The 25,604-nt window shown below is 40.8% G+C and overlaps 1 protein-coding gene across 1 annotated transcript; it reads left to right on the forward strand.

The window, feature by feature from the left end:
* The first annotated feature begins 16,451 nt into the window (after positions 1-16,451).
* On the forward strand, positions 16,452-17,620 carry LOC143718639 (G2/M phase-specific E3 ubiquitin-protein ligase-like). The gene is made up of 5 exons (XM_077209668.1): positions 16,452-16,670; positions 16,756-16,855; positions 16,944-17,106; positions 17,216-17,322; positions 17,415-17,620. Exons 2-5 carry the CDS (start codon positions 16,758-16,760, stop codon positions 17,581-17,583), a joined length of 537 nt encoding a protein of 178 aa, XP_077065783.1. The 5' UTR covers positions 16,452-16,670; positions 16,756-16,757; the 3' UTR covers positions 17,584-17,620.
* The last annotated feature ends 7,984 nt before the right edge of the window (positions 17,621-25,604 follow it).

Here is a 25,604-nt window from a genome sequence, read left to right on the forward strand (position 1 = left end):
AGAACCAACGATGCAGCCTTGAGGAAGAATCTCCTTTCTCACAGGAGTTCCCACGGGGGAATCGAACTGACGCGAGAGAGCGTCGGGCTTAAGGTTCTTGGAACCAGGGCGATACGAAATAGAAAAATCAAAGCGATCAAAAAACAGGGACCAACGAGCCTGGCGAGCGTTAAGTCGTTTAGCAGACCGTATGTACTCGAGGTTTTTATGATCGGTCCAGACCACGAATGGGACAGGAGAGCCCTCGAGCCAATGACACCACTCCCCCAAGGCTAAACGAATGGCCAGAAGTTCTCGATTACCGACGTCATAATTTCGCTCGGGAAGAGAAAGACGGTGAGAGTAGAAAGCGCTCGGGTGAACCTTATCATCAGAAGATGACCGTTGCAACAGAATGGCCCCAACGCCCACCTCTGACGCGTCGACCTCCACGATGAATTGTCTGGAGGGATCGGGAGTAACTAGAATAGGAGCAGACGTAAACAAGGTCTTTAAACGATCGAAAGCGGACTGGGCTGAGTGCGACCATTCAAAACGGGACTTGACAGACGTGAGAGCGGTGAGAGGAGCGGCGACCTGACTAAAGTTGCGGATAAACCTCCGATAAAAATTCGCAAAACCCAAAAAGCGCTGTAAAGCGACTCGTGAGTCGGGAACCGGCCAATCGGTGACAGCCTGAACCTTAGCGAGGTCCATGCTGACTCCGTCAGCAGAAATGACGGACCCTAAAAACGTGACCGACTTGGCATGAAAGGTACATTTCTCGGCCTTAACGAAAAGGCGATTCTCCAACAAACGTTGGAGTACACGACGTACGTGTTGAACGTGAACCTGGAGAGATGGGGAGAAAATTAATATGTCATCTAGATAGACAAAAACAAAGACATTCAACATGTCTCTCAAAACATCATTTACTAGGGCTTGAAAGACTGAAGGGGCATTGACGAGGCCGAACGGTAAAACCTTATATTCAGAGTGCCCGAGGGGGGTGTTAAACGCGGTTTTCCATTCATCTCCCTCTCGTATACGCACCAAATGATACGCGTTCCGCAGATCCAGTTTAGTGAAAATCTTTGCCCCCTGAAGGATCTCGAAAGCTGATGACATAAGGGGAAGAGGGTAGCGGTTCTTGACCGTTATGTCATTTAGCCCACGATAATCTATACAAGGGCGCAAAGAGCCGTCTTTCTTCTGTACAAAAAAGAAACCTGCGCCCGCAGGAGAGGACGACGAAACAATTGTACCTGCAACGAGGGACTCTGAGAGATATTTCTCCATGGCTTCGCGCTCGGGCGCTGACAATGAATACAGCCTGCCCCGCGGCGGAGTCGTGCCAGGTTGGAGGTCGATACAACAGTCGTACGGGCGATGGGGAGGAAGGGAAGCGGCACGTGATCGACTAAAAACCGCCCGCAAATCGAGATACTCCTCCGGAACACCCGACAGATCACCAGGATCCTCCTGAAACACAGAAACAGAAGAGACAGGGGGAACAGCAGACACTAAACACTTAACATTACAATCTCCACGAGAGAATGGACCCCTTGCCCCAATCAATATGTGGACTGTGTTCAACGAGCCAGGGATGGCCCAAAACAATGGGAGTGTAGGGCGAATGAAAAATAAAAAAGGTAATAGTCTCCCTGTGATTGCCAGAAAGCGTGAGACTCACCGGAATGGTAGTACGGCTGACTCTTTCAAGCTCGCTACCATCAAGGGCAAAAACAGGAGTACTGTCATTCAAATCAACTAAAGGAATTCCCTGTTCAAGAGCCCAAGTCTCGTCTAAAAAACTGGCCTCCGCTCCCGAGTCGATAAGGGCCTGACAGGTTACAGAAGAGCCGGACCATTGGGAAAGAAGTGCGTGAACTTGGCGGAGGGACACAAGCAGTAGCGCTCGCCAGAAGCCCTCTCCTTACTGACGAGCGTTGGCTTTTACTTTGCATGTGGTAGCGAAGTGACCGGCAGATCCACAGTAAAGGCAAAGTCGGTTTAAGATGCGTCGCTCACGTTCAGCAGTAGTGATCCGAATTCCCCCCAACTGCATTGGCTCGGGAACCGGATTAATAGGAGGGGTATAAGAAACGGGAGGTGAGGAGAGCAGAGCCCTCTCCATGCCGCGTGCTCGGCGCCGAAGCTCGAAAGGTCTGTCTATGCGGATAGCTTGGTCAATAAGAGAGTCAAGATGGGTCGGCACCTCCCGGGACAGAATCTCGTCCTTAATGTCTGTGTTGAGACTCTCAATAAATCGAGCAACAAGCGCTGGCTCATTCCATCCACATGTTGTAGCGAGCGTGCGGAATCCAATTGAAAAGTCCGGGACTGACCGTTTACCCTGACGGAGAGATGAGAGCAAACGAGAAGCCTCGACACCATGTGAAGACCGGTCAAACACTCGAGTCATCTCCTCCTTAAATGTAGAGTAACAGCTGGTGCAATCAGAGTCGGCATTCCAGACGGCGTTCCCCACTCTCGCGCCCTCCCGGTGAGAAGAGAAACAACGTAGGCGATACGAGTGCGGTCCAGCGAGTAGGTGAGTGGCTGTAAAGTGAAAACCACCTCGCATTGAGTAAGGAACGAGCGGCACTCTGAAGGGTCGCCAGAGTAGCAGGGTGGATTATTAATTCTGGGTTCTTGGGTACCAGAGAGGCGCGGAGGAGGTTCCGAGCGTAGATGGTGCATCTGCTCTGAGAGATCCGACAGTTGACTCGCCAAGGATTCGACTGCTCGACGGGTAGTGGTCAGCTCGTCCTGTTGGCGGCCCAGCATGGCTTCCTGAAATTCCACCGCAGACTGAACGGAATGGTCAGTTAATGGGTCCATCCTTTGGCCAGATTATTCTGTCAAGGACACGTTCAGGAAAAAGGACCCACATGCAATCTGCGAGACAACAGTTCTTATAATGAAAATAATGCAAGCTACGTAGGGTAGCAAAAACAGAAAGTCTCTCGTAGCAGATAATCAGAAGAACAGAAAGTCTCTTGTAGTCGAATCAAACTGAGGAGTGATCCCACAATGATACTCAGCGTCCCGCAGCAGAAACACAAATCAGGGCTCGTGGTCCGTCTGTCGCCCTCAGATACAGAGAAGCTGGGTAGAGAAAGACTTCAGTAATTTCCAGCACTGGCAGGGCACAGGTTGCAAACATACGTCACCAGGACAGGACAAGACAAGACAAGATGCGAACAGCTAAGCTCTGAAACACGCGTTAACATAGTCAATAATCTGGCAGAGAGAAGGGGAAAAAGAGAACTAGAAGTAGGAAAGCTAATTAGGAAGAAAGTGATAACAGGTGGAAATGGAGAAAGAGTAATGGAAAGGCTGATGGCAATCAGCTGGTGGAGAATGAATGAGCGTGATAGTAAGTGGGTGTGTCTAAGCGAGGTGTGTGTGTATGAAGGGAGCGCGTGTGAGAATGGATACAGAAAACAAAAAGAACACAAGAGGGAGACAGAGACAGAAGAGAACACCGGGATCATGACATTCACTAAATTTTTTATCGACATCGGTACCCTGAAAAAATCAAATGCTGCCCAAAGAAGCTCATGTGGCACTGAACCATATGCATAAGCCAAATCCAGGAATGTCACATGAAGCTTCTTCATCCCCTTTTTAGCTGATTGAAATTGTCTTGACTCTTGTCTAAAAATAATTGGACAAGAGTTGCAGATGGGATGAAGAAATTCATACCGCCTTTGCACAAAAATGGGAAGAGTGGCTGGAGGAACTCAAGCTACTTTCGAATCTGAGCTTTAGCAGATGCTAGACAGTGCTCAATTACACCACTTCAGCGATGCTGGCTAAATCGGCTATGGTACAGCAAGCTACCTACATCTCACAGACACTAGAGGTTCTGTCCATGTTGTTTTTGTGATGGTAAGGCAAGAGTAGACCCACTAAAGGTCATGACTATCCCTAGACTGGAATTGGCAGCCACAGTTCTTGCCAGAGCTAACTCTGGACGATTCAGGATTTTGGACGGACAGTACATCAGTCCTCAAATACATCCTGAATGATACCAGCAGATTCCAACACAGTTTTGAGTATCAGAGATCTGTCACAGAAGTTTCAGTGGCGTTATGTGAATTCATTTATTTTCCAGATTAAATGACTTCGTTGAATAAAGTTCATGCTGTGAAAACCAGTAGCTGGAAGTTGGATGCGATCCTTGACAATGACATCTTGAGAGTCGGCGGAAGATTGAGCAGGATAGCAATGTCAGAAGAGTTCAAACATGCAGATATTGTACTCAATGATAGTCATCTATGAAGACTATTAATGGACCATATTCACAATATGTCATGTCACTGTGGTAAAACTCCATAAAAGATACTGGATTACCAGAGATAATGCTACTCCCAGTAAAGTAGTCTCTTCTGTAGACGTTATCTTGGATATGAAATTGAACAAAATATGGCAAACTTACCCCTGAATCTAATCACACCTGCTTTACCACCTTTCAGTCATGTTAGAATCAATTACTGTGGTCTCATTGAGGTGAAGAGGGGTAGAACTCATATCAAAAGATATAGTATGATATTGACCTGATTTAACAGTAGAGCTGTTCCTATTGAAATGGCCTGTTCTCTGGACACAGATTCCTGTATTTGTGCCCTCAGAAGTTTTATTTGTAGGTCATTTATTTGTGGTCAAGTTAAAGAGATGATTTCGGATAATGGAACCAACTTCATCGGGGCAGAGTGAGAGTTGAAAGAGGCTCTTGCTAACATCAATCAAGACAAAATACAGAAGGCACTACTGAGAGAGAGTGTGAAGTGGACTTTTAATCTTCCTTTATGTTCTCATCATGGAGATGTACGGGAACAAATCATTCGAATCCTCAAAGAGATCCTATGTTTCGTACTGAGACAGCAGACGCTTGATGATGAAGGCCTACAGACTGATCTATGTGAAGTGGAAGCAATACTCTACCATTGTCCAATTACTACACTTGCTGAGGATGATCAAGATCCAGAAGCCTTAACGCCTAATCATTTGTTTCAGATGAAAGGAGTTCCTATTTTTTTTCTCTAGCTTTTTCAAAAGGATGACATCTATTCCAGAAGAAGATGGAAACAAGTACCTTACATCTGTGATCTTTTCTGGAAACAATGGATTAGAGAGTACCTTCCGTTGAAATTGCCTCAGGCAGAAAGAGATCCGATAGCTCAGAAATGGAAAGCTCCTTTATGTAAAATGGATGTAGACAATGGAGGACATAATGTGCTCAAGTGTGTACGAGGTGAGAAGCGGTGAGAAGGTCACTAGGTGTGCAAGAATCATGAGAGGGTCGGGTACACACCAAATTCCAATTCCTGAGGCCGTCAAAGAATACAACAAGCACATGGGAGGTGTGGACCTTTCTGTTGCCCTTATCAGGTACTACAATGACTTGTATAAGACAAAAAATGGTACAAGGCCCTTTTTTTTTTCTTTTTTTCTTTTACTTTTTTATGGATATTGCCATGGTTGATAGTTTTTGCAAGACCGGTTTCACCCAAAAGGCATTCAGAGAGGCACTAGAATGGGGTGAGAATTGTTCCATTATTCCAAATAAATAGATTATGATCCACAAATAAATTAGGGCTGGTCCGAATACCATTTTTTGAGCTTCTAAGCTTCGGTAGAAATGAACATCGAATATTTGAAGCTTCGGAATCTCTATATGTCTCAGGCATCCCAAGTCTACCGGAAGTTCCGGGAGTCTCCCGCATATTGATAGCGGCTCCCTGATGCCCGCAAATTATTTCAAAAATTTCCCGGAATCTAGAGCTTACGAGCTCCAAACCATGTAGCGCGCGCACGACAGAGAGGGAGAGAGCGAGAGACCTTGCGTGTGTGTGCAAATGTGCGTGTGTGCCTCTTGAAGCGCATAAACGCTTATAGCGTCGACGTGCAGACAAATCCACAAATAAATGGACTCCACCCACCGTTTACCTAAGACAATCAGATAATGGCCACATTGAGATGACCAATCATAGCACGTTCTCAAAATACAAGTAGATGTGAAGAACTTTTTAGGAAGCATCCAACAAATGTGGAGGAGTTCAATGAAAAATTGGTCTCCATAATTATACCGACAGCAGAGGAAACAATTCCAAAAACTAAAGAGGGTAAGGGGAAAAAAGTGTTCGCTGGTGGGATGGAAACTGTAGGAAAGCTTTCAAAAATAGAAATAAAGCATTTAGACAATTAAAGAAACATCATTTATTATATACGTTAATACAATATAAAAGCACAAGCAATAGTTCAGAAAAATATAAGAACAGCAAAACGTGAATATTGGAGGAATTATTGCAATAGTATAGGAAGAGAAACTCAATTATCAAATGTTTGGGGAATGATTGGCATAAAAAGAAAATATGAAATACCAGTATTATGTCAAAATAGTAAAATGGCAATTAGTAATATAGATAAGGCAGAGATGATAGTGCAAGTGCTAGTGAAGATTCAAAGCTCTGAAAATGTATCAGGCAAAGCTAAACAAGAAAGGAATAATATACTTGAACTAAATCCACATGTAGCAATCAAAAGAGTTATGTTAGGGGATAATACAGATTTACATTTTAATATGTTTGAATTAAAGAAAGCCTTTTTAAATGAACGGCAAACATCTCCAGGAAAAGACCATGTTTGCTATACAATGTTAGCTCATATGGAAGACAGCTCACTTGCTGAAGTTCTAAGATTATTTAACAGAATATGGGAAACAGGCAAAATCCCATCAGTATGGAAGCAATCAGTTATTGTAAATTCTAAAACATGGGAAAGATTTCGCCTTAACCTCACATTTAGGGAAAACAATGGAAAGGATGGTAACTGAGACTTGCATACGTTTTAGAAAGTAAAGGTTTGCTTTCACCATATCAAAGTGGATTCCGCAAAGGAAGAAATGGATTCAATAGTATGTCTAGAATCAGAGATTAGGAAAGCCCAGACAAATAAAGAAATGGTAGTAGCTGTCTTTTTTGATATCGAACAGGCATATGATATATTGTGGAAAGAAGGATTCCTTATAAAACTAAATAATTTGGGTATAGGGGGTAGACTATACAATTTGGGATTAGACTTCTTGGTTGGTAGAACAATAGAAATAAAGGTAGGTAAGGAGTATTCTAGTATGCACTTTGTAGAAAATGGAACACCGCAAGGTAGTGAATGCAGTCCATGATATTTTTGAACAAGTTGAACATGGTATAGGGACAAGCTCTCTCAGCTGACCGTGCCTGACTCCACCTGTAGGTGGATCACTGACTTCCTGACGGACAGGAAGCAGCACGTGAAGCTGGGGAAACACATCTCTGATTCCAGGACCATCAGCACCGGATCCTCTCAAGGCTGCGTTCTTTCCCCACTTCTCTTCTCCCTGTACACCAACAGCTGCACCTCCAGTCATCAGTCCATCAAGCTCCTGAAGTTTGCGGACGACACCTCTCACATTGGGCTCATCTCTGGTGGAGATGAGTCCGCCAGGATAGTCTGTAAAGATGGCGCCGCGGATGGCTGCCTCGGTGTGGGGCTCTCCAGCTTTTGTGTTGTTTTTGTTCGTTTGTTCTGCGTTTAGTCATTCTTTTCCTATCAGTTTCACCAAAGACAAACTACTGGACATTAGGAAACACACACCAGAAACCTTTTCTACAGTTTTTGATTATTCAGACGTTTTGCTGGACATTCTCGTCGGAGGGGCAGCGTTGTTGCTCAAACGCGCGGTCAGACACAAACGTGGGAAGCGCGCCGGTGCGCTGGTTAAACTCCGTGAGCGTGGCCTGCGCACTGCACTCCCCAGTATTCATCTTGCGAATCTCCGATCCCTTCCTAACAAAACGGATGAACTTCTTCTCCTCACCCACACTAACAAGGATTTTTTAAACTCTGCTGCTCTGTGCTTCACTGAAACCTGGCTGAGTGAAGCCATACCGGACAATGCAATACATCTGCCGGGCTTCCAGCTGTTCCGAGCGGATCGCATCGCGGAGCTAATGGGGAAAACGAGAGGTGGTGGATTGTGTTTCTACATTAACGAAAGTTGGTGTTCAGATGTAACATCACTGAAGAAGATGTGCTCTCCTAATTTAGAGGCACATTTCATAAACCGTAAACCCTTCTACTCGCCTCGGGAGTTTTCCTCTTTCATTCTCGTGAATGTATACAACCCTCCAGACGCGTGCGTGAACGCGGCGCTACAACAGCTGGCAGAAAAAAAATGGCTGAAACAGAAAAAAGGTACCCAGACTCTCTTTTAATCATTCTTGGGGATTTTAATAAAGTAAATCTTTCCCGTGAACTACCAAAATACAGACAGCACGTTACATGTCCCACAAGAGACAGTAACATACTGGACCACTGTTACACCACAATAAAAAATGCGTATCACTCCGTCCCACGGGCAGCTTTGGGGCTATCTGATCACTGTTTGGTTCATCTCATACCGACCTACAGGCAAAAAACGGAAATCAGCTAAACCTGTAATAAGGACTGTAAAAAGATGGACTAATGAAGCAGAGCACAATCTACAGGCCTGCTTTGATTGCACTGATTGGACTGTTTTTGAAGCTGCTACCAACGATCTGGATGAGCTCACAGATACTGTAACATCATATATAAGTTTCTGTGAGGATACATGCATTCCTACCAGGACATTCTTATCATTTACTAATGATAAACCATGGTTTACTGGGAAACTCAAACATCTTCGTCATGCCAAAGAGGACGCCTACAGAAGTGGGGATAAAATCTTGTATTACCAGGCCAGAAACAGACTGACAAAGGAGATCAGAGTTGCTAAAAGAAGCTACTCTGAAAAACTGAAGAACTAGTTTTCAGCCAACGACCCATCATCAGTCTGGAATGGCCTGAGGAACATCACCAACTACAAGTCACCATCCCCCCCAATCTGTTGGACATTCAACACCTGGCTGATGATTTAAACTCATTTTATTGCAGATTTGAAAAGCCCTCATACACACCACACACCCGGTCTGATCTGCACTTCACACATTCACCATCACCTTCTGCACTCCCACTCCCCCCTCCTGCCATCCAATCTGAGCTTAAGGTCTGTGTGGAGGACGTGAGCAGAGTCTTCAAAAAACAGAAGACTAGGAAAGCCTCAGGCCCAGACGGCATCTCATCTGCTTTTTTAAAAGCCTGCGCTGACCAACTGGCCCCGGTCTTCACGCAGATCTTCAACAGATCATTGGAGCAGTGTGAAGTTCCCTGCTGCTTCAAGCACTCCACTATCATTCCGGTCCCCAAAAAACCCAAAATCACTGGACTTAATGACTACAGATCTGTCTCTCTCACGTCTGTGGTCATGAAGTCGTTTGAAAGACTGGTGTTGGCCCACCCGAAGGACATCACTGGACCACTGCTGGATCCCTTTCAGCTTGCTTACAGAGCAAACAGCTCTGTGGATGATGCAGTCAACATGGGACTGCATTGTATCATGCAACATCTTTACAGACCAGGGACTTATGCAAGGATCCTCTTTGTGGACTTCAGTTCGGCCTTCAATACCATCATGCCTGATCTTCTCACAGCCAAACTGACCCAGCTCTCCATACCATCCTCGATCTGTCAGTGGATCTCCAGCTTCCTGACTGACCGGCAGCAGCGGGTGAGACTGGGGAAACACACATCCAGGACTCTCACCACCAGCACTGGCGCCCCCCAAGGGTGCGTTTTCTCCCCACTGCTCCTCTCCCTGCACACTAATGACTGCACTTCTAAAGACCCCACTGTCAAGCTCCTGAAATTTGCAGACGACACCACTGTCATTGGTCTCATCCAAAATGGTGACGAGTCTGCTTACAGACTGGAGGTTGAACAGCTGGCTGTCTGCTGCAGTTATATCAACCTTGAGCTGAACAAGCTCAAAACAGTGGAGATGATCGTGGACTGCAGGAGGGACAGCCCAGCACTCCCCCCACTCACCATCATGAACAGCACTGTGGAAGCGGTGGAGTCATTCAGGTTCCTGGGCACTATCATCTCTCAGGACCTGAAGTGGGATAATCACATTGACTCCGTTGTGAAAAAAGCCCAGCAGAGACTGTACTTCCTTCGCCAGCTGAGGAAGTTCAACTTGCCACAGGAGCTGCTGATTCAGTTCTACTCAGCCGTCATTGAGTCTGTCTTATGCACTTCCATCACTGTCTGGTTTGGTTCAGCTACCAAATCAGACATCAGGAGACTACAACGGACAGTCCGGACTGTGGAGAGGATTATTGGTGCCCCCCTGCCAAACCTCCAGGACCTGTACTCTTCCAGAGTGAGGAAGAGAGCAGGTACAATCATCACAGACTCCACTCACCCTGGTCACCACCTATTTGAACTGTTACTGTCAAGACGGCGACTCAGATCACTGGCCACTAGAACATCTAGGCACAGGAACAGTTTCTTCCCACAGGCTATTTCCCTCCTGAACAGTTAACATATCTCCCAAGGCATATGCTTTAAGTGCAATACTCCCACTGTTTAGTGCAATACCCTACAACTCAGGCCATACTTATTACACACACACACACACAATTGGCGCTTTTCCACGGCATGGTACGGTACGGTTCGGTTCGGTACGCCACGCTTTGGCGCTTATTCCACTACATGGTACGGTACGGTTCGGTTCGGTACGGCTCACTTGTGGTGCTTTTCCACTGCATGGTACGGTACGGTTCGGTTCTGTACGGCTCACTTGTGGTGCTTTTCCACTGCATGGTACGGTTCGGTACGGCTCACTTGTGGTGCTTTTCCACTGCATGGTACGGTACGGTTCGGTTCGGTACGGCTCACTTGTGGTGCTTTTCCACTGCATGGTACGGTACGGTTCGGTTCGGTACGGCTCCCTTGTGGTGCTTTTCCACTGCATGGTACGGTACGGTTCGCTTCGGCTCGCTTTAAATGGTACCTGGTCTGTTGAGGTTCCAAGCGTACCGTACCGGTACTAAAATGTGACGTAAAAACACTGCAGATCACTGATTGGTCAGACAGAATCGTCACTACCAGTGTCATTGGATTTGCGACACGAGACACTAAACCCGCTAGATTAAAATAACCAGTAGACAACAGCCAACGCGGTAGCATCTGTTTTTTACTTTCTTGGAAAAAAAGAGATCAAAACTTTAAAAAAGAAATGGCTGAATCGTGGTCAGTGGACGAGGTGCAGACGTTTCTCTCGTTGGTTGCAGAGGAGCGGATCCAGCGAGAGCTGGATGGGGCAAAACGGAATGAAAAAGTGTTCCAAGAAGTAGCTCAGCTCTTAGCCGCACACGGCTATTACCGGACCTACAAACAGTGTAGGGACAAATTAAAAAAACTTAAGAGTGACTATAGAACCATAAAGGATCACAACGGCCATAGTGGTGCGAACAGGAGAACGTGGAAGTGGTTCGACCAAATGGACGCTATCTACGGAAGACGACCTGCGAGCAATGGGAGAGAGGGTGCCCTGGACTTGGCCACCTCGTTGTTAGACAACACATTCGATGATGGTATGTTGTGTTATGTTAACAATATATTAAGTTTGAAAGCTTCACTTTATTGACCATCTACTGTAAAGCTTTATTTTGATTTTTTTCTATACATCTATGACTATTTAATTATTTAAATGTTCTGGATTTGTTATTGTTGCTAGTTTGATTTGTGTTGCAATAATTTGTGTAACTTTTTGTTTCAGATGCATTGTCTACGATTGACTCGTTAGCACTTTCTACGTGCAGTGATGCCTCAACGTCCCAAATGGTGATAGCAGCTTCGCCACCAGCACGACCGCCTAAACCAGCAACCTCCAGCACCAGCAGGACACCAGAGCTTGTGGTACCAGGTATGAAATATGACTAAAACACTTTCTGTTACAAATCATATATCTAGACTAAGCTTACCTAATCCTTTTCTTATGTCGATTTGAATGCCTGCAATAAAATTGGATTTATCATGAAATCCTGTTGCTCACCATAAATACATTATTGCTAGCTACTGTAACTTTGTGATTAGTTCACACTGTAGATCATGTAAGGGTTGTTAATGAACAGTTATTTCATAAATTAATTGATATGTGAATCTGTTAGCTTTATTTTAACTGTTCTTTTTTTTTTTACCTTTAGAAAAAAATTAACAATTATAACTGTACTTCCTTTGTATATAGGCAAGAGGAAAAGGAGCATGCACCATCAGGAGCATCTAGCTGTTTTAAGAGAGATGCAGGTGGCTGATATTCAACAGCAGGAACTGAAGCGGGCACAGAGGGAGCTCCATTTGCAGATGGCGATCGATGAAGCCCAGGAAGCGGCCTTGAGGACGGAGGAAAATGCACAAACGGCTGCATTCAATCAAGCCTTCCTCAACGTCATGGGGATGCTTGTACAGGCGATGAGTGGCTGGCAACAACAGACCTCTCTGCCCGATTAAAACCTCTCTAGTCCATACTTCATAGAAATAGTTCTTTTTTTAACTTGTTTTCTCTGAATTTTTTTGTATAATACGTTTGTGCACAACGTTTCAAGTTTGCTTAGTGTACATTTTTTTTCTTTTAAATTTGTGTTTATATATGTCGTCTTTATATTTTATATATATATATTTATTTTTTTGCACTACATACATTTGCACAAAATGTCAAGTTCGCTTGGTGTACATTTTTTACTTTTAAATTTATGTTTATATACGTCTTCATATATTTTATTTTTGCAGTAAATATATTTGCACTTTGTTTGAAGTTTGATCTGTTTACATTTTTCTTCAAAAAATTTACTTGTTAAACGTGTACTTTCCTTTTTGATGCTTTAATATTTCATGAGCATGTAATATAGCTAATTATACCTTTGAAATTCAGAATAGACTATATTCAAGTGGGGCATACATGACACCCAAAATAAAAAGGGGTTGCTGTGACTTATGAGCAGCAACCTTTTTATTCTGGGTGTCATGTATGCCCCACTTGAATATAGTCTATTCTGAATGGAGACATAACAAACCTATATTAAGAAAGCCAAGTCTAGAAGTAAGAGTTAACAGTTCAAGACTCAGAATTAATCAGACTGTTATTAATATTGAGATATATAAGCTCAAGAAAGCATGGAGCAGGAAGTGGGTTCCTGCTCCATTTTAAATCTGAAGATATCTTTAAAATGATCCATGCTGTGGAGTATATATGGGGAGTTTTTTTAAGAGAAGGCTGATTAGATTCTTATCAAATATTTTATTGCTCTGTAGACACCCATTTACAGTCTATTGACTAATGTCGGGTGAGGAGAACTGTCCCATTCATGCTTTATTGTAGTCAATAGACATACCTTTCACACCTCTGCCGGTATGAGACTTAATCTTCATTATTCTTTTATCGTTATTCTTTTGTTTGAATTCACCCATTATAGCCTTTATTCTGGCATTATGCTCAGCCATCGACACCCAAGTCATCCTACTTACATGCAAAATCCACCTATTATTTTAAGTCTTGTTAAAAAACAAAATATGTACATATTTTTGGGACCTTATACATATTTTTGGGACCTTATGTGAATTCTTTTAACAAATTGAATTATGTAATAGAATAGCTTTTCCAGCAGGTGGATTAAAGCAACAGGTATCAGCAAGCTACATTTACACAATATAAAATATTAATAATACACTTTTACTTAAAACTCCCTTTAAACCACCATTGAGTATTTGTATCAGATTCCGGTCACGGTTTAAAATAGTGTTATGACATAAAATTAATAGAAATATTATTCTGTATGATAAAATATTTAAAAAACATGTGATAATTATTTCTCCAGATGCTGTATATTGCATGTAAGTGAACACAAATAAACTTGAGAAAACATGATTGACTGCATTATGAGTGATGATTCCTATTCAAAATATCAAATGTTACAAATTAATAATTTTGCACTCCTGGAATAAATTAAGAATTTAATGTCACTGCAAAGCAGATTTATCATAAAACTGGTCAAATATCAAAGCTGGAGTCTTAAATCTTTATAATGAGGGAATGTTTTTCCAGATCAAGTAAAGAGTGTGATGTTTTAACGAGTGGTGAAATGTTTTACTAAAATAATCTGTGATCTTTTCCGTGAAAGGGGTTAAGAAATATGCAAGGGAAACATTTTCAAATACTGCACAAAAGTTTATTGACCACACACTTTACAGAACAGACATAGTCAACTGTTCAAGTAACGCATCAGAGCCTCACGGACATCCCTGCCCTCCTCCTCTACAGGCTGTGGCAGTGCCAGCACAGGTTCTGCTGCTGAAGGTGGATCCCATGCACTCTCATAGGCCTCTCCATGACTCTCACAAAGGTTATGTAGAGCACAGCATGTCAGCACCATAGATTTCACAAGGTCAACCGAACAGTCATTTCTTTTCATAAGGCAACGCCATCTTCCTTTTAATCTTCCAAAAAAAATTTTTTGTGGTGCTATTATGGGTATGTGTGATCCATCAATAGCACCAATACACTGTGGGAGTCCCCATCTGTTCTCAACGTAGGCAGCCATTTCTTTAAACCTCTCCTGATCTGGAAAACGAATTTGTTCAGGTACCAACAACGTCTCTGCTGCAGCACAGAACTCCTGAACACACCGACACGCAGTTGAAATGCTTGCTCCAAAAAGATGTCCAACACTTCTGTACTCAGAGCCGGTTGCAAGCTTCCACAGTGCAATGGCTACTCTCATCTTTAGAGGTACACACACGCGGAAGTTTGTGTCCCGTCGCTCCATCGCAGGACGCAGTTTGTTGCACAAATGGATAAATGTTTCTTCCGACATTCTAAAGTTCTCCAACCACTGCGTGTTTGTAAAACCAGGAACAATCACATCCCACCACTCAGAAGCTCTGTTAAACGTCCAAACAGATGGTCTGTGGCGGCGACTTTGCGAAATATGATACATCTGAAATACACAGATTACACTTCTTAATACATAATATTGCCAGCTAAATTCATTATATGCTTTGTGACGATATAGCGATTGAGACCCTAAACAAGATTAGCTTATCCTAGTGCGCCGTCGGGCAAACCGAGTGATGTCGTCATCTGCACTTCGTTGTAAGAGTTCCCAGACTCTTTTGTTTTTTTAGCAGTATTTTGTTTTGCTGCCATCAGCCTCATTTTAAACACATTTCTCCGTCTTGCAGTTAAAAGCATCCACATGCCGAGAATCAGGAACACCATCCCCTCGATAGGCTCCATTGTTCCTGTGTTGTGCGTTTTGAAATGTGGCGTGTTTACGATGATGTCATGGCAGTAGAGGCGGCGCAAATAACGATCAGTCCCACCCACTTTGAAGAGGTACTAACTGCGGTGGAAAAGCAACCGAGCTAAAGCGAACCGAACCGTGCCATACAGAGTCGAGCCGTACCATGCAGTGGAAAAGCGAAGCGAGCCGAACCATTCCGCGCCGAGTCGAACCGTACAGAGCCGAACCGAGCCGTACCATGCAGTGGAAAAGCGCCAAATGTTCAAGTGTTCAATTTTATTATGGCCAATACTAACACTGGCAGTAACAAACATGCTTACAAACAAACAATGTTTGTGTTCAAGTTCAATTTATAACGGTCAATTACTATGACTGAGAGTGACAAACACTCTGAGACTAATGGCGCTTTTCCACTGCATGGTACGGCTCGGTTCGGCTCTGTAACATCATTCGTAGAACGATTTGTTGATCTTATGCCTTATTGATTCTTGAAGTGGTAATCTACGAATGATTTGTAACACATTTACAAGTGATGAATAGTTTACACTTTAGATTAGGGGATGCAGAAAGTCTTGTAAATGATTTATTCATGAGTTTACACATCATTTTGTTGAACACTGTTACTTACCTGTTACAAATGATCTGTACGTGTATTCAAAGCATTTACAACACTTTCTGCACCCTCTAATTGTTACATACATTAAAACAACCAATTTATTAAACATTTATGAAACGCATAGTCATGTTTTGTACATGATTAGTTCATCATTAACTAATCAAATGTAAATTTTGCGTTAGATCAAACTGAGAAAGGTATAGCACTTACATTTTGTTGTCCTATTGTTAGTTTCACTGCTTCTATTGTTCTCATTTGTAAGTCGCTTTGGATAAAAGCGTCTGCTAAATGAATAAATGTAAATGTAAATGACTTACAACTGAATATACAAAACATACATACAATAATGAACATATCACTTATTAATCACTTATGAACGCATAGTCATGTTTTGTAAATAATTAGTTAATAATTTACTAATCACTTGTAAATGACTTGTAACGGAATTTACAACACATACATAAAATGTTAGTATATCACTTGCTAATCATTTATGAATGTTTTGTAAATGATTAGTTAATCATTAACTAACCACTTATACATGCCTTACAACTGAACGTTATTATAAAGTGTTACCAAACTATGAAATGGCAATAATGTATACACATTGTTTTTGATAATTTGGGACTATTTTATATGTTCTCTGTCCTCTTTAAGTACGGAAGATATATTGGACTTCCTTGAACATCAAGTTGACACAACACAAGAATTTAAGTTGTGTGTGGACAGAGAAGCCCTTCCAGACTGGTGCATTCTGCAGTGGAAAAGACAGAAAGCTGCATCTCCTGCCAGTACTCTGAAGGTGGTGTATATAGGAGAGACAGGTATTGATACAGGAGCCCTTAGGAAAGAGTTTTTAACTGGTAAGTTGGTCATTTAATTGTTGTGTTCTAATATGAAACAAAACCAATCAATCAGCTAAAACTGGGTATTGCTGTTTTGTCTAAGATATGGTTTCAGGTATTGAAAACAGATTATTTGAAGGAGCTGGAAACCAAGGTATAAATCCCAAGCACTCCTTGACAGACCTTGATAACGAGAACTTCAGGTTTGTACATACTTTTTTTTTTTTCACATTACTGCATGTACTGGATGTAAGGATTTTATAACTGAGATGTTTTCTAGCTTGCACACAGAACTATTGGTGAAATAATGGCAGTCAGCCTGGCACAAGGTGGCCCACCTCCTGCTTTTTTGAGAGGGTGGTGCTACAGCTTCCTCTGCACAGGAGAAGTGGACTTAAATTCTCTGTCTAAGGAAGATGTGGCCAATCTAGAATCCTGTCAACTCATCAGCAGGGTGAGCACTCTGTTTAAGAGTTTTCTGATATAAATTAGATAAAGATTAGTTTTAAAATTTATTTTATTCGCTGCTTTATTTAAAAAATACTCATTTTCTTTTTTCTCAGGTTGAAGATTCTGCAGATGCTCTGTGTCTGATGTTGAACACTGATGAAATTATAAGCTGTGGATACACGAGCCAGATCAACCTAGACAGCAAAGAAAGCATAATTCGGCAAGAGTTTTAAATGAATATTACATGTCAAAATATTTTTCATTTAAAATTGTAAACATTTCAAATCATGTGTTTTTTTTTTTTCTCCAAAGAGCAATTGTCCTACATTCAACTACAAGATTAATTCCAATGCTGCAGCAAATTCGAAAGGGCTTGGAACTGTATGGCCTGGTGGACCAGATGGCTACAAACCCTGAAGCTTGCCGCTCCCTGTTTGTTCCTGGGAACATTATTAAAGTGTCAATTTTAACTGCCACTTAATCCTTTCTTACATTTGCCTAGTAATATATTTAAATTTTCATTTAATAACCTTTATAACCTTTACAAGCCTATATTTCAACCAAATATGCATTCATTATATTCAACCAAATATGCATTCACTATTCCTTTATAGCCTGATGCTCTTTTCATAATGACGTGCGTCCAGCCCAATTTCAGTGAAAAGGGGACTTCTAAGGAGAGAACTGAGAGGAAGATAATCAACTTTCTGCAAGATTTCTTGCAGGAGGTTGAAATTTCAGGTACTATATACTTTATAGCATGCATACACAATTACACATAACAATTTGAATGTACTGAGCAAATTCTTGAATAATTTATTTTTTCTGTAAATTTGAATAGCTTCTCATGTTATTTGAAATATACATCAATCACAGATGGGGAGACAGAGAGTGCAGCTGGTGACGCAGAGCCTGTTGCAGTGCCACACGTGCTCCAGTGGATGACAGGGCAGTCCCACATCCCTATACTCCCTAATGAAAAGAGACATTTCAAAATAACATGCAACTTTGACCACAACTGCATGGAACGACTAGGAGATCACTCAGTTTGCTACCCAATTGTGAGTGCATGCACTCAGACTGTGACTTTTCCAGTACAGCATCTTAGCACTTACATTGACTTTAGAAGAATCATGAGTGAAGCAGTAAAATATGGTGGTGGATTCCACAGAGTTTAACACAACGAGATCTACTCAAATCAAAGCAATAACTAAGCAATCATTGTTTACTGATTTTGATTAGAATATTGTACATACAGAGATGGGAAAAGTAAAAAGTACTCTTCTGGGTGCTGCTGAGTTACACATTTTGGGAAGTTTCTAATTCAGACAAAAGACTGGTAAAAATAGTTCATAAAAAAAATTCAGTGATCTATTGGCGCTTTTCCACTGCATGGTACGGCTCGGTACGGTTCGGCTCGCTTCGCTTTTTTTTCACTGCGTGGTACGACTTGGCGCTGCATGGCTCGGTTCGCTTTAGCTCGTTTGCTTTTCCACTGCAGTTAGTACCGCTTCAAAGTGGGTGGGATTATGACTGATCGTTATAGTTTATCCGCTCCTCGGCAACCAACAAGAGAAACGTCTGCACTTCTCGTCCACTGACCACGATTCAGCCATTTCTTTTTTGGAAGTTTTTTTTATTCAAGCAAGTCAAGCAAGGAGTTTTAAAACAGGTGCTACAGCAGTGGCTGTTACTGGCGATTTAAATCTAGCAGGTTTGATGTCTCGCAAATACAATGAAGCTGGAAGTGACGATTCTGTCTGTCTGACCAATCAGTGATCTGCAGTGTTTTCAGGTCACATTTTAGTATCGGTACGGTACGCTTGGAACCTCAACAGAGGTGGTACCATTTAAAGCGAGCCGTACCGTACCGTACCATGCAGTGGAAAAGCACCACAAGTGAGCCGTACCGAGCCGAGCCGTACCGTACCATGCAGTGGAATAAGCGCCAAAGCGTGCCGTACCAAACCGAACCGTACCGTACCATGCAGTGGAAAAGCGCCATTAGAAATCAATACAAATTGTAAACCAATTATTGTGGTAAATATATAGAAGTAAACTACCATTACCTGTTAATTTGGGTTTTATTTTGGGACTTCCCAAAATGAATGAACTCAGCACTTTTACTTTTGCCACCTCTAATTGTATAACATCTTTAGTTTTTCTTTTTTTAGAGCTAGACAGAACTCATAACAGTTTGATGCTACTGTTAGTTATACATCCCAAAGGGTGCCACTCCTTAAGTGCATTTTTTTTGCTGGTTCATTAATAAAAATAATGGGATGTTTTTGCCAATTGCAATATTGGAACCAGCTAAGAAGTTCAGGTTTAAATGTCATTGTTGGTTGGATACTAGTTGCAAGTATCGTGTGTACAAGTCACAACCATGTGACTGAGAATGTTCCATAGGATCAAAAGTTCTCTGAAGTTCTTTCAGGGCTTCATCACCCAGTGGGCACACAATTTCGGGAACCACAACTGTACCGTTGGTGTCTCCTTGCAGCATTGCACTGTCCCATTCAATGGATCTTGAAGTTCCTACAAAGCCAGAAAACAATTCAAATAAATTAAGACTTTGAACCTTTTTCTGATGTTTTCTGTCTATTCAAAATAATTTAATATTTTGGGGGAAAAAATTACAAAAAAGGTCCAAATCTTCTTTGAAAACATTAAATTTAGAAATAAAAACTGCTGGTAATTGAACAGATGGCTGTTGCCAAGGATTTTTTATATTTCTCAGTGTATTTAAAGACATTTGTAGATAAACTATATTTAACCGCAGCATTTACACAAAAATTACGGTCATTTTTTGGCAAATATACTCTAAAGTCCAATTGAAATTTTTGTCATGCAACAAGACATATCTGTCTGCCAAATTTTTGCAACTTAACTTTTTATATATATATACAGTATATACATACATTTGTGAACCGTCCTTTTTATATTTGTGTACCTCAAGACTCTCCCCTTCGTCTAGATCTTGTTGATGTCCCATATACCACAGCTGTTCAGGAGTGAGACCTCCCTCTGTCCGTAGAGGATGATTATTCCATCCTCCAGTGAAGGTATCAAGGTCTGCTCGGAGTCGAGGGACAAAGATGTAGTGGACACCAAAGAGAGAAACCTCATCAGAGATATCAAGCAGACCATCTTCCTCCAGAGAGTGAAGAACATTGTAGTATTCGCTAGTGACCGCAACCCAGACATCCCACCAAAGTCGCTCTATTCTAGAATGACATTTTAATTGGTTGACTTGGATTTATAAAGCAATTTGTACTTTATTTAAACAATTAAAATGCAAGGCGTATTTATGCAGTCAAAAATATCAAGACTGAAAATACAACTTACCTCTGATTGTGGACACTCTTTCCCGAGATAAAGCTGGCTCTTCCTGTTCCCCGTGTGGTGAACATAAAGTGTGCGATGTCCACGTTCTCAACACCCTGATCCCCCCTTACTCTAAGATAAAAAACTAATTTAAATGACATTCAGCAAGGTTTCCTTTTACTTTAGAATATTAAGTTATAATTTCTGGTATACAATTATAAGTTAATAAAAAAATCTGAAATATAAAAAACTGCCACTTCTCCAGATGTGTGTTTTGTCATGGCAAAAATACCTTGATGGTAAGCCATGAAGCTGGGTTGATCTCAGGAAGAATGAGAATACAGTTGATGCTTTGTTATTTGTTGCAGCATCCAAGTACAAGATCTAATAAATCTTCTTGCAGCTATAAAGTTACATCCTAATAGCTGGCCTTGAGCTTTTAGTTTTGTTTAGTGAACATTCTACGGGTTTTGGTACCTAAATTATTATGTGTTCATATATTTAAAAAATAACTTGGTTACCTTGCATCTTAGAATACTACATATATTCAGTGTTGGGAGTAACGCGTTACAAAAGTAATGCATTACAGTAACATATTACATTTTGCTGTAACGCAGTATTGTAAGGCATTTCTAATCAATGTTCAGTAATATTTTACTCGGTACATGTTCGGTAAGACTTGCGTTACAACAGACTTTTAGTTTTAATTGTAAAACAAACAAACAAACGAACAAACAAAAAACAGCAAGACCGCGAGACATTAACGAATGAAAAATGCAAGTAGGCTGAATTACCTGTTCGTGGTCAGTCAATAGCCGCGTGTGGTGTCCAAGTCTGTAATTAAAGACTAAATGGCAGCATCTGATATATTTGTATGGCGATTTATTTTTTACAGGAGTGCCGTGAGGTATGATTTCGGCCTCTGTGCTCACGCTGGCCAGAGGAAAAGCGGCTAATGGTGAAGATGGCATGAAGAAGACTATACATTCGCGAGATGGACGTATGCGCATTAGGCTATTCGTTCTGTGTTTTCTTTCTAAACAGTTAGGCTATGTTTATGTGGTATTTTTCATGTTTTCATCACGCAATCATGTTTTTGATGCGGTGGAGACGCGTTCATGTAAGGGCGGCGGCGCTGCCGATAAAGCACCTAAAAGCTGTCACAAAGAACCGGCAAAAGCAATGATTATGAATATGTCAAATATAGCAAGGAGACATGTTGATTGTTTATTAATAAAGTCAAGATGAAGTTGACGAAGCTGACGCGCGATCTTCGCAGTAGGCTAGTGAATGCACCAGAGAGAAATGCACATTTCAGTTCATAAGCAGAGAGCAGTCTGTTTTCTTTCGTTTTGAATTGTTCTGTTTACAAGTAGACATTTTAATATAGATATATTTTTCAGGTCCGTGAATAGGCTACCTTATACGCTGAGTTTCGGTGCATTTATGAGACGAGCTCCAGTTTACGCGCCGGCGCATCCGTGTCGTGATCTATTATTGTCTGCTATATTTAGCCTACTTCTTATTTATGAAATCAAGGCAATTGGTTGATGAAACATTGATTAAAATTAAGATACAATTAATACAAAACGAAATTCACTTTAAAGAAAGGCTTCGTGTCTTCTGTGTAAGGTGTCTGTGAAAGTTTTAAAGCAGTCTTTTAGTGCCGCTTCAGAGTGGTCGCGTCCATAACGGAGAACTGTCAAGTCTGTAACATTGTTTTTTCCTCATAAATGCGAACACGAAAAATAAAATAAAATGAATATTTTATGTTCTGTGGAGAGCCAACCCTTCTTCATTAGATTTGCGCAGTGTAATTCACAGAATTACAACAAAATAATCATTGCCTCCTAAAAGTTAAAGATTTTTTTTGTCACACATGACTGTCTATTTCCCTAATATTAAATATAAAACGCATGTGTAGACTGATATTTTTCTAATGTCTGGACTCCTTTCTGGGAGGTGCCTATGGATAAACAGACGTTTCAATATTTTGGTATTAATGCATTTTCTGAGAATTTATATTTGAAGTTTTTACTGCAAGTCTGCAAACGGTGGAATTCCCAAATTTTAAATAATTTATCCTCAACTAGTTTTGTGGTGTTGGTCTACATATTTTATAATGTCAAGTTAACTTCAAATAATACTAATAGTAATTTAAAGATGTGGTAGCATTGGATCTGGACAGTATGTATAACGCTGGGAGTTGGAAGGGGTGTGTCGCGATTCTGCAGGTTCGTGGATCTGAGTGTCGCGATTTCGGTTTCATATCGCATATCGTTACAGCCCTAGTCATTTTAGAATGTTAAGTTCTACTTCTGTATAGTTATTTTGGTGAAAGTAACTCAAAAGTAATACAGGAGTAATGTAACGCATTACAATTCTGAGACAGTAATATTGTAAGGTAATGAATTACTTTTAAATAACAGTAACAAGTAATATATAATGTATTACAGTTTGGAAGTAACTAGCACAACACTGCATATATTGCACATGTACTTTTGCAACTTACTCTTGCATGTCTATCAATTTTGGTTGAAGTATTCAAACAGACTCACTCATACTGTACATATGTTGATTAGAAATACATAGTATTCTATAAATCGAGCTTCATTTTAATGTTAGCCTTGGTAAGAAAGGAAAGCAGAAGAAAATGACTACAGGTGCTGGTCATATAATTAGAATATCATCAAAAAGTTGATGTATTTCAGAAATTCCATTCAAAAAGTGAAATTTGGATATTATTTTCATTCATTGCACACAGACTGATATATTTCAAATGTTTATTTCATTTAATTGTGATGATTAACACTGACAATTAATGAAAATCCCAAATTCAGTATCTCCGAAAATTAGAATATTACTTAAGACCCATACAAAAAAAGGATTTTTAGAAATGTTGGCCAAAACTGAAAAGTATGAGCATGTACAGCACTCAATACTTAGTTAGGGCTAGTATTGTAGTCAAGACCACCTAACCCGAGACCAAGACAAGACCAAGACTAGAGTGTATCGAGACCGAGACAAGACCAAGACTATTAGGGGCCGAGACCAAGACAAGACCAAGATCGAGGGAGGGCGAGGCCGAGTCAAGACAAAGACCAACGCCCCACACTACATGACACAATAAAATGTGAAACATGATCAAAAGAGCTTCTCAAAAATGATCTGAAAGATCCACATTCCCATAAAAACACAGATATTTAACATTCAAAGCTGAAATAAACTTAACCATCTTTATTCAATACTCCTGGGTGACATCCATTATTTAGTAGAGAATGTAAAACAAGTCTTCACTTTTCTCCGCCTTTTATTAACAATACATAAAGTTATGTTGTTTTTAAACCAACAACAATCTTTTTTTTTTTTTCAAAACCACATAGCTAAATGTGTAAAAAAAAATGCATGTGATTTATAAAAGTACAAAATTGATTTAATTGTGAGCAATTTCATCATATGCCAAACCTTAACAAACTGAAGTGGCAAACACTCTTCATAAATTCAAGCTCACTGCAGTGGATAAACACATAGACAGTGGCGTAACTTTGCTTTGAAAAGTGGTGGGGACACCGCACAACTCGTTTTGCTATTTGTTTATTTAATAACCGAATTTACTTGGGGACTGAGTTCAGAGTTGGAAATACACTTAATTTTCACTTTGATGTAGGCCTACACACATGCATGTATCACATTCACAAATATGTCTATAAGCATCCGAATAAGTAAAACGTAACATTCACAACTTGGGGACTGTTCGTTTTTTTATTTAAGGGGCTACCGGAGGAGTTTTGAAAAAGACTTGACCCTCCCTTCGCCTGTTCGCCAGTAGGCTAATAAATTTTTCTATGACCCTCCAAAATGATTGTGAGAAAAGGCGACCCTCCCTGATAATTTATTGATTACGTTTGCGCTTGGCAAAGATGTTCAGCCATTGTTTTTTTTTTTTACAACCATGACAAACGACTAAACTCCTGCTTTCTCATCTTAGTAGGGCTGTAAGGATAGACCAAACCTACAATTCGGTTCATATCACGATTTTTGATTTGAAAAAAAAAAAAAAAAACATGTTTTCGGTGCTGAAGCAGTGGTGACGCCTGACACGTTCATGTAACATGGCGCTGCCAATAAAATATCTAAAAGCTGCCACAAAGAACCAGCAAAAGTAATAATTATGAATATGTCAAATATAGCAAGGAGACATTTTAATTGTTTATTAATAAACAAGTGTTTTCTGTGTAAGTGTGTCGGCTACAAAGATGAAGTTGACCATGTAGTGAACGCGCCAGAGAGAAATGCACATTTCATGGATTAAATAAGCATAGAACAGTCTGTTTTCGTTCGTTTTGAATTGTTCTGTTTACACGTAGGCCTAGACATTTCAAGTTTTCTATATATTTCTCAGGTCTGTGAGAGGCAAGTACATTATACGCTGAGTTTCGGTTCATTTATGAGACGAGAGTCCAGTTCACGCGCCGGCGCCTCCGTGATATTTTATTTAACCAGGAGAGTCCCATTGAGATTAAGAACCTCTTTTGCAAGGGTGACCTGGCCAAGACAGGCAGCAGTACAAACACATAGGTACAGACAACGCAGAAGCGCTAACATTTCATATAAACATTTAAAATAATGTTTACAGTCTAAGAGCATTTAGCCTACGGCATCTCTAAATCTTTCATTTTGGATTTAAAAGCATTTAGCGAGATTAACTCAATAAGTTTCAAGTCCTTTTGCAAAGTAGGCATGAAGGTGCAGAATACAGAAATGCCTTCTTTCCCGTTTCCGTACGGGCCTTGATGATCTATTTTCTACTATAGGCCTATTTACTTCTTGTTTATTAAATCCAGGAAATATGTTGATGAAACATTGATTAAAATTAAGATACAATTAATAAAAAACGAAATTCACTTTAAAGAAAGGCTTGCTTTCTGTTTGAGGTCTCTGTGAATGTTTTAAAGTCGCTTTCAGAGCGGTCATGTCCGTAACGGAGAACTATCACGTCCGTAACATTTTTTTCCTCATTAATGCCAACACGAAAAATAAAATAAAAATAATATTTTATGTTCTATGGAGGCCGACCATTCTTCATTCGGTTAGTATTAGGCTACTTTTATTTTGCGTAGTGTAATTCATAGAATTACTAAAAAATATTTGCCACCTAAAAGTTAAAGATTTTTT

Source organism: Siphateles boraxobius, unplaced genomic scaffold (assembly GCF_051911475.1).
Source record: "Siphateles boraxobius isolate OS27281-9 unplaced genomic scaffold, OSU_SipBor_1 61, whole genome shotgun sequence".
Classification (NCBI taxonomy): Eukaryota; Metazoa; Chordata; class Actinopteri; order Cypriniformes; family Leuciscidae; genus Siphateles; species Siphateles boraxobius.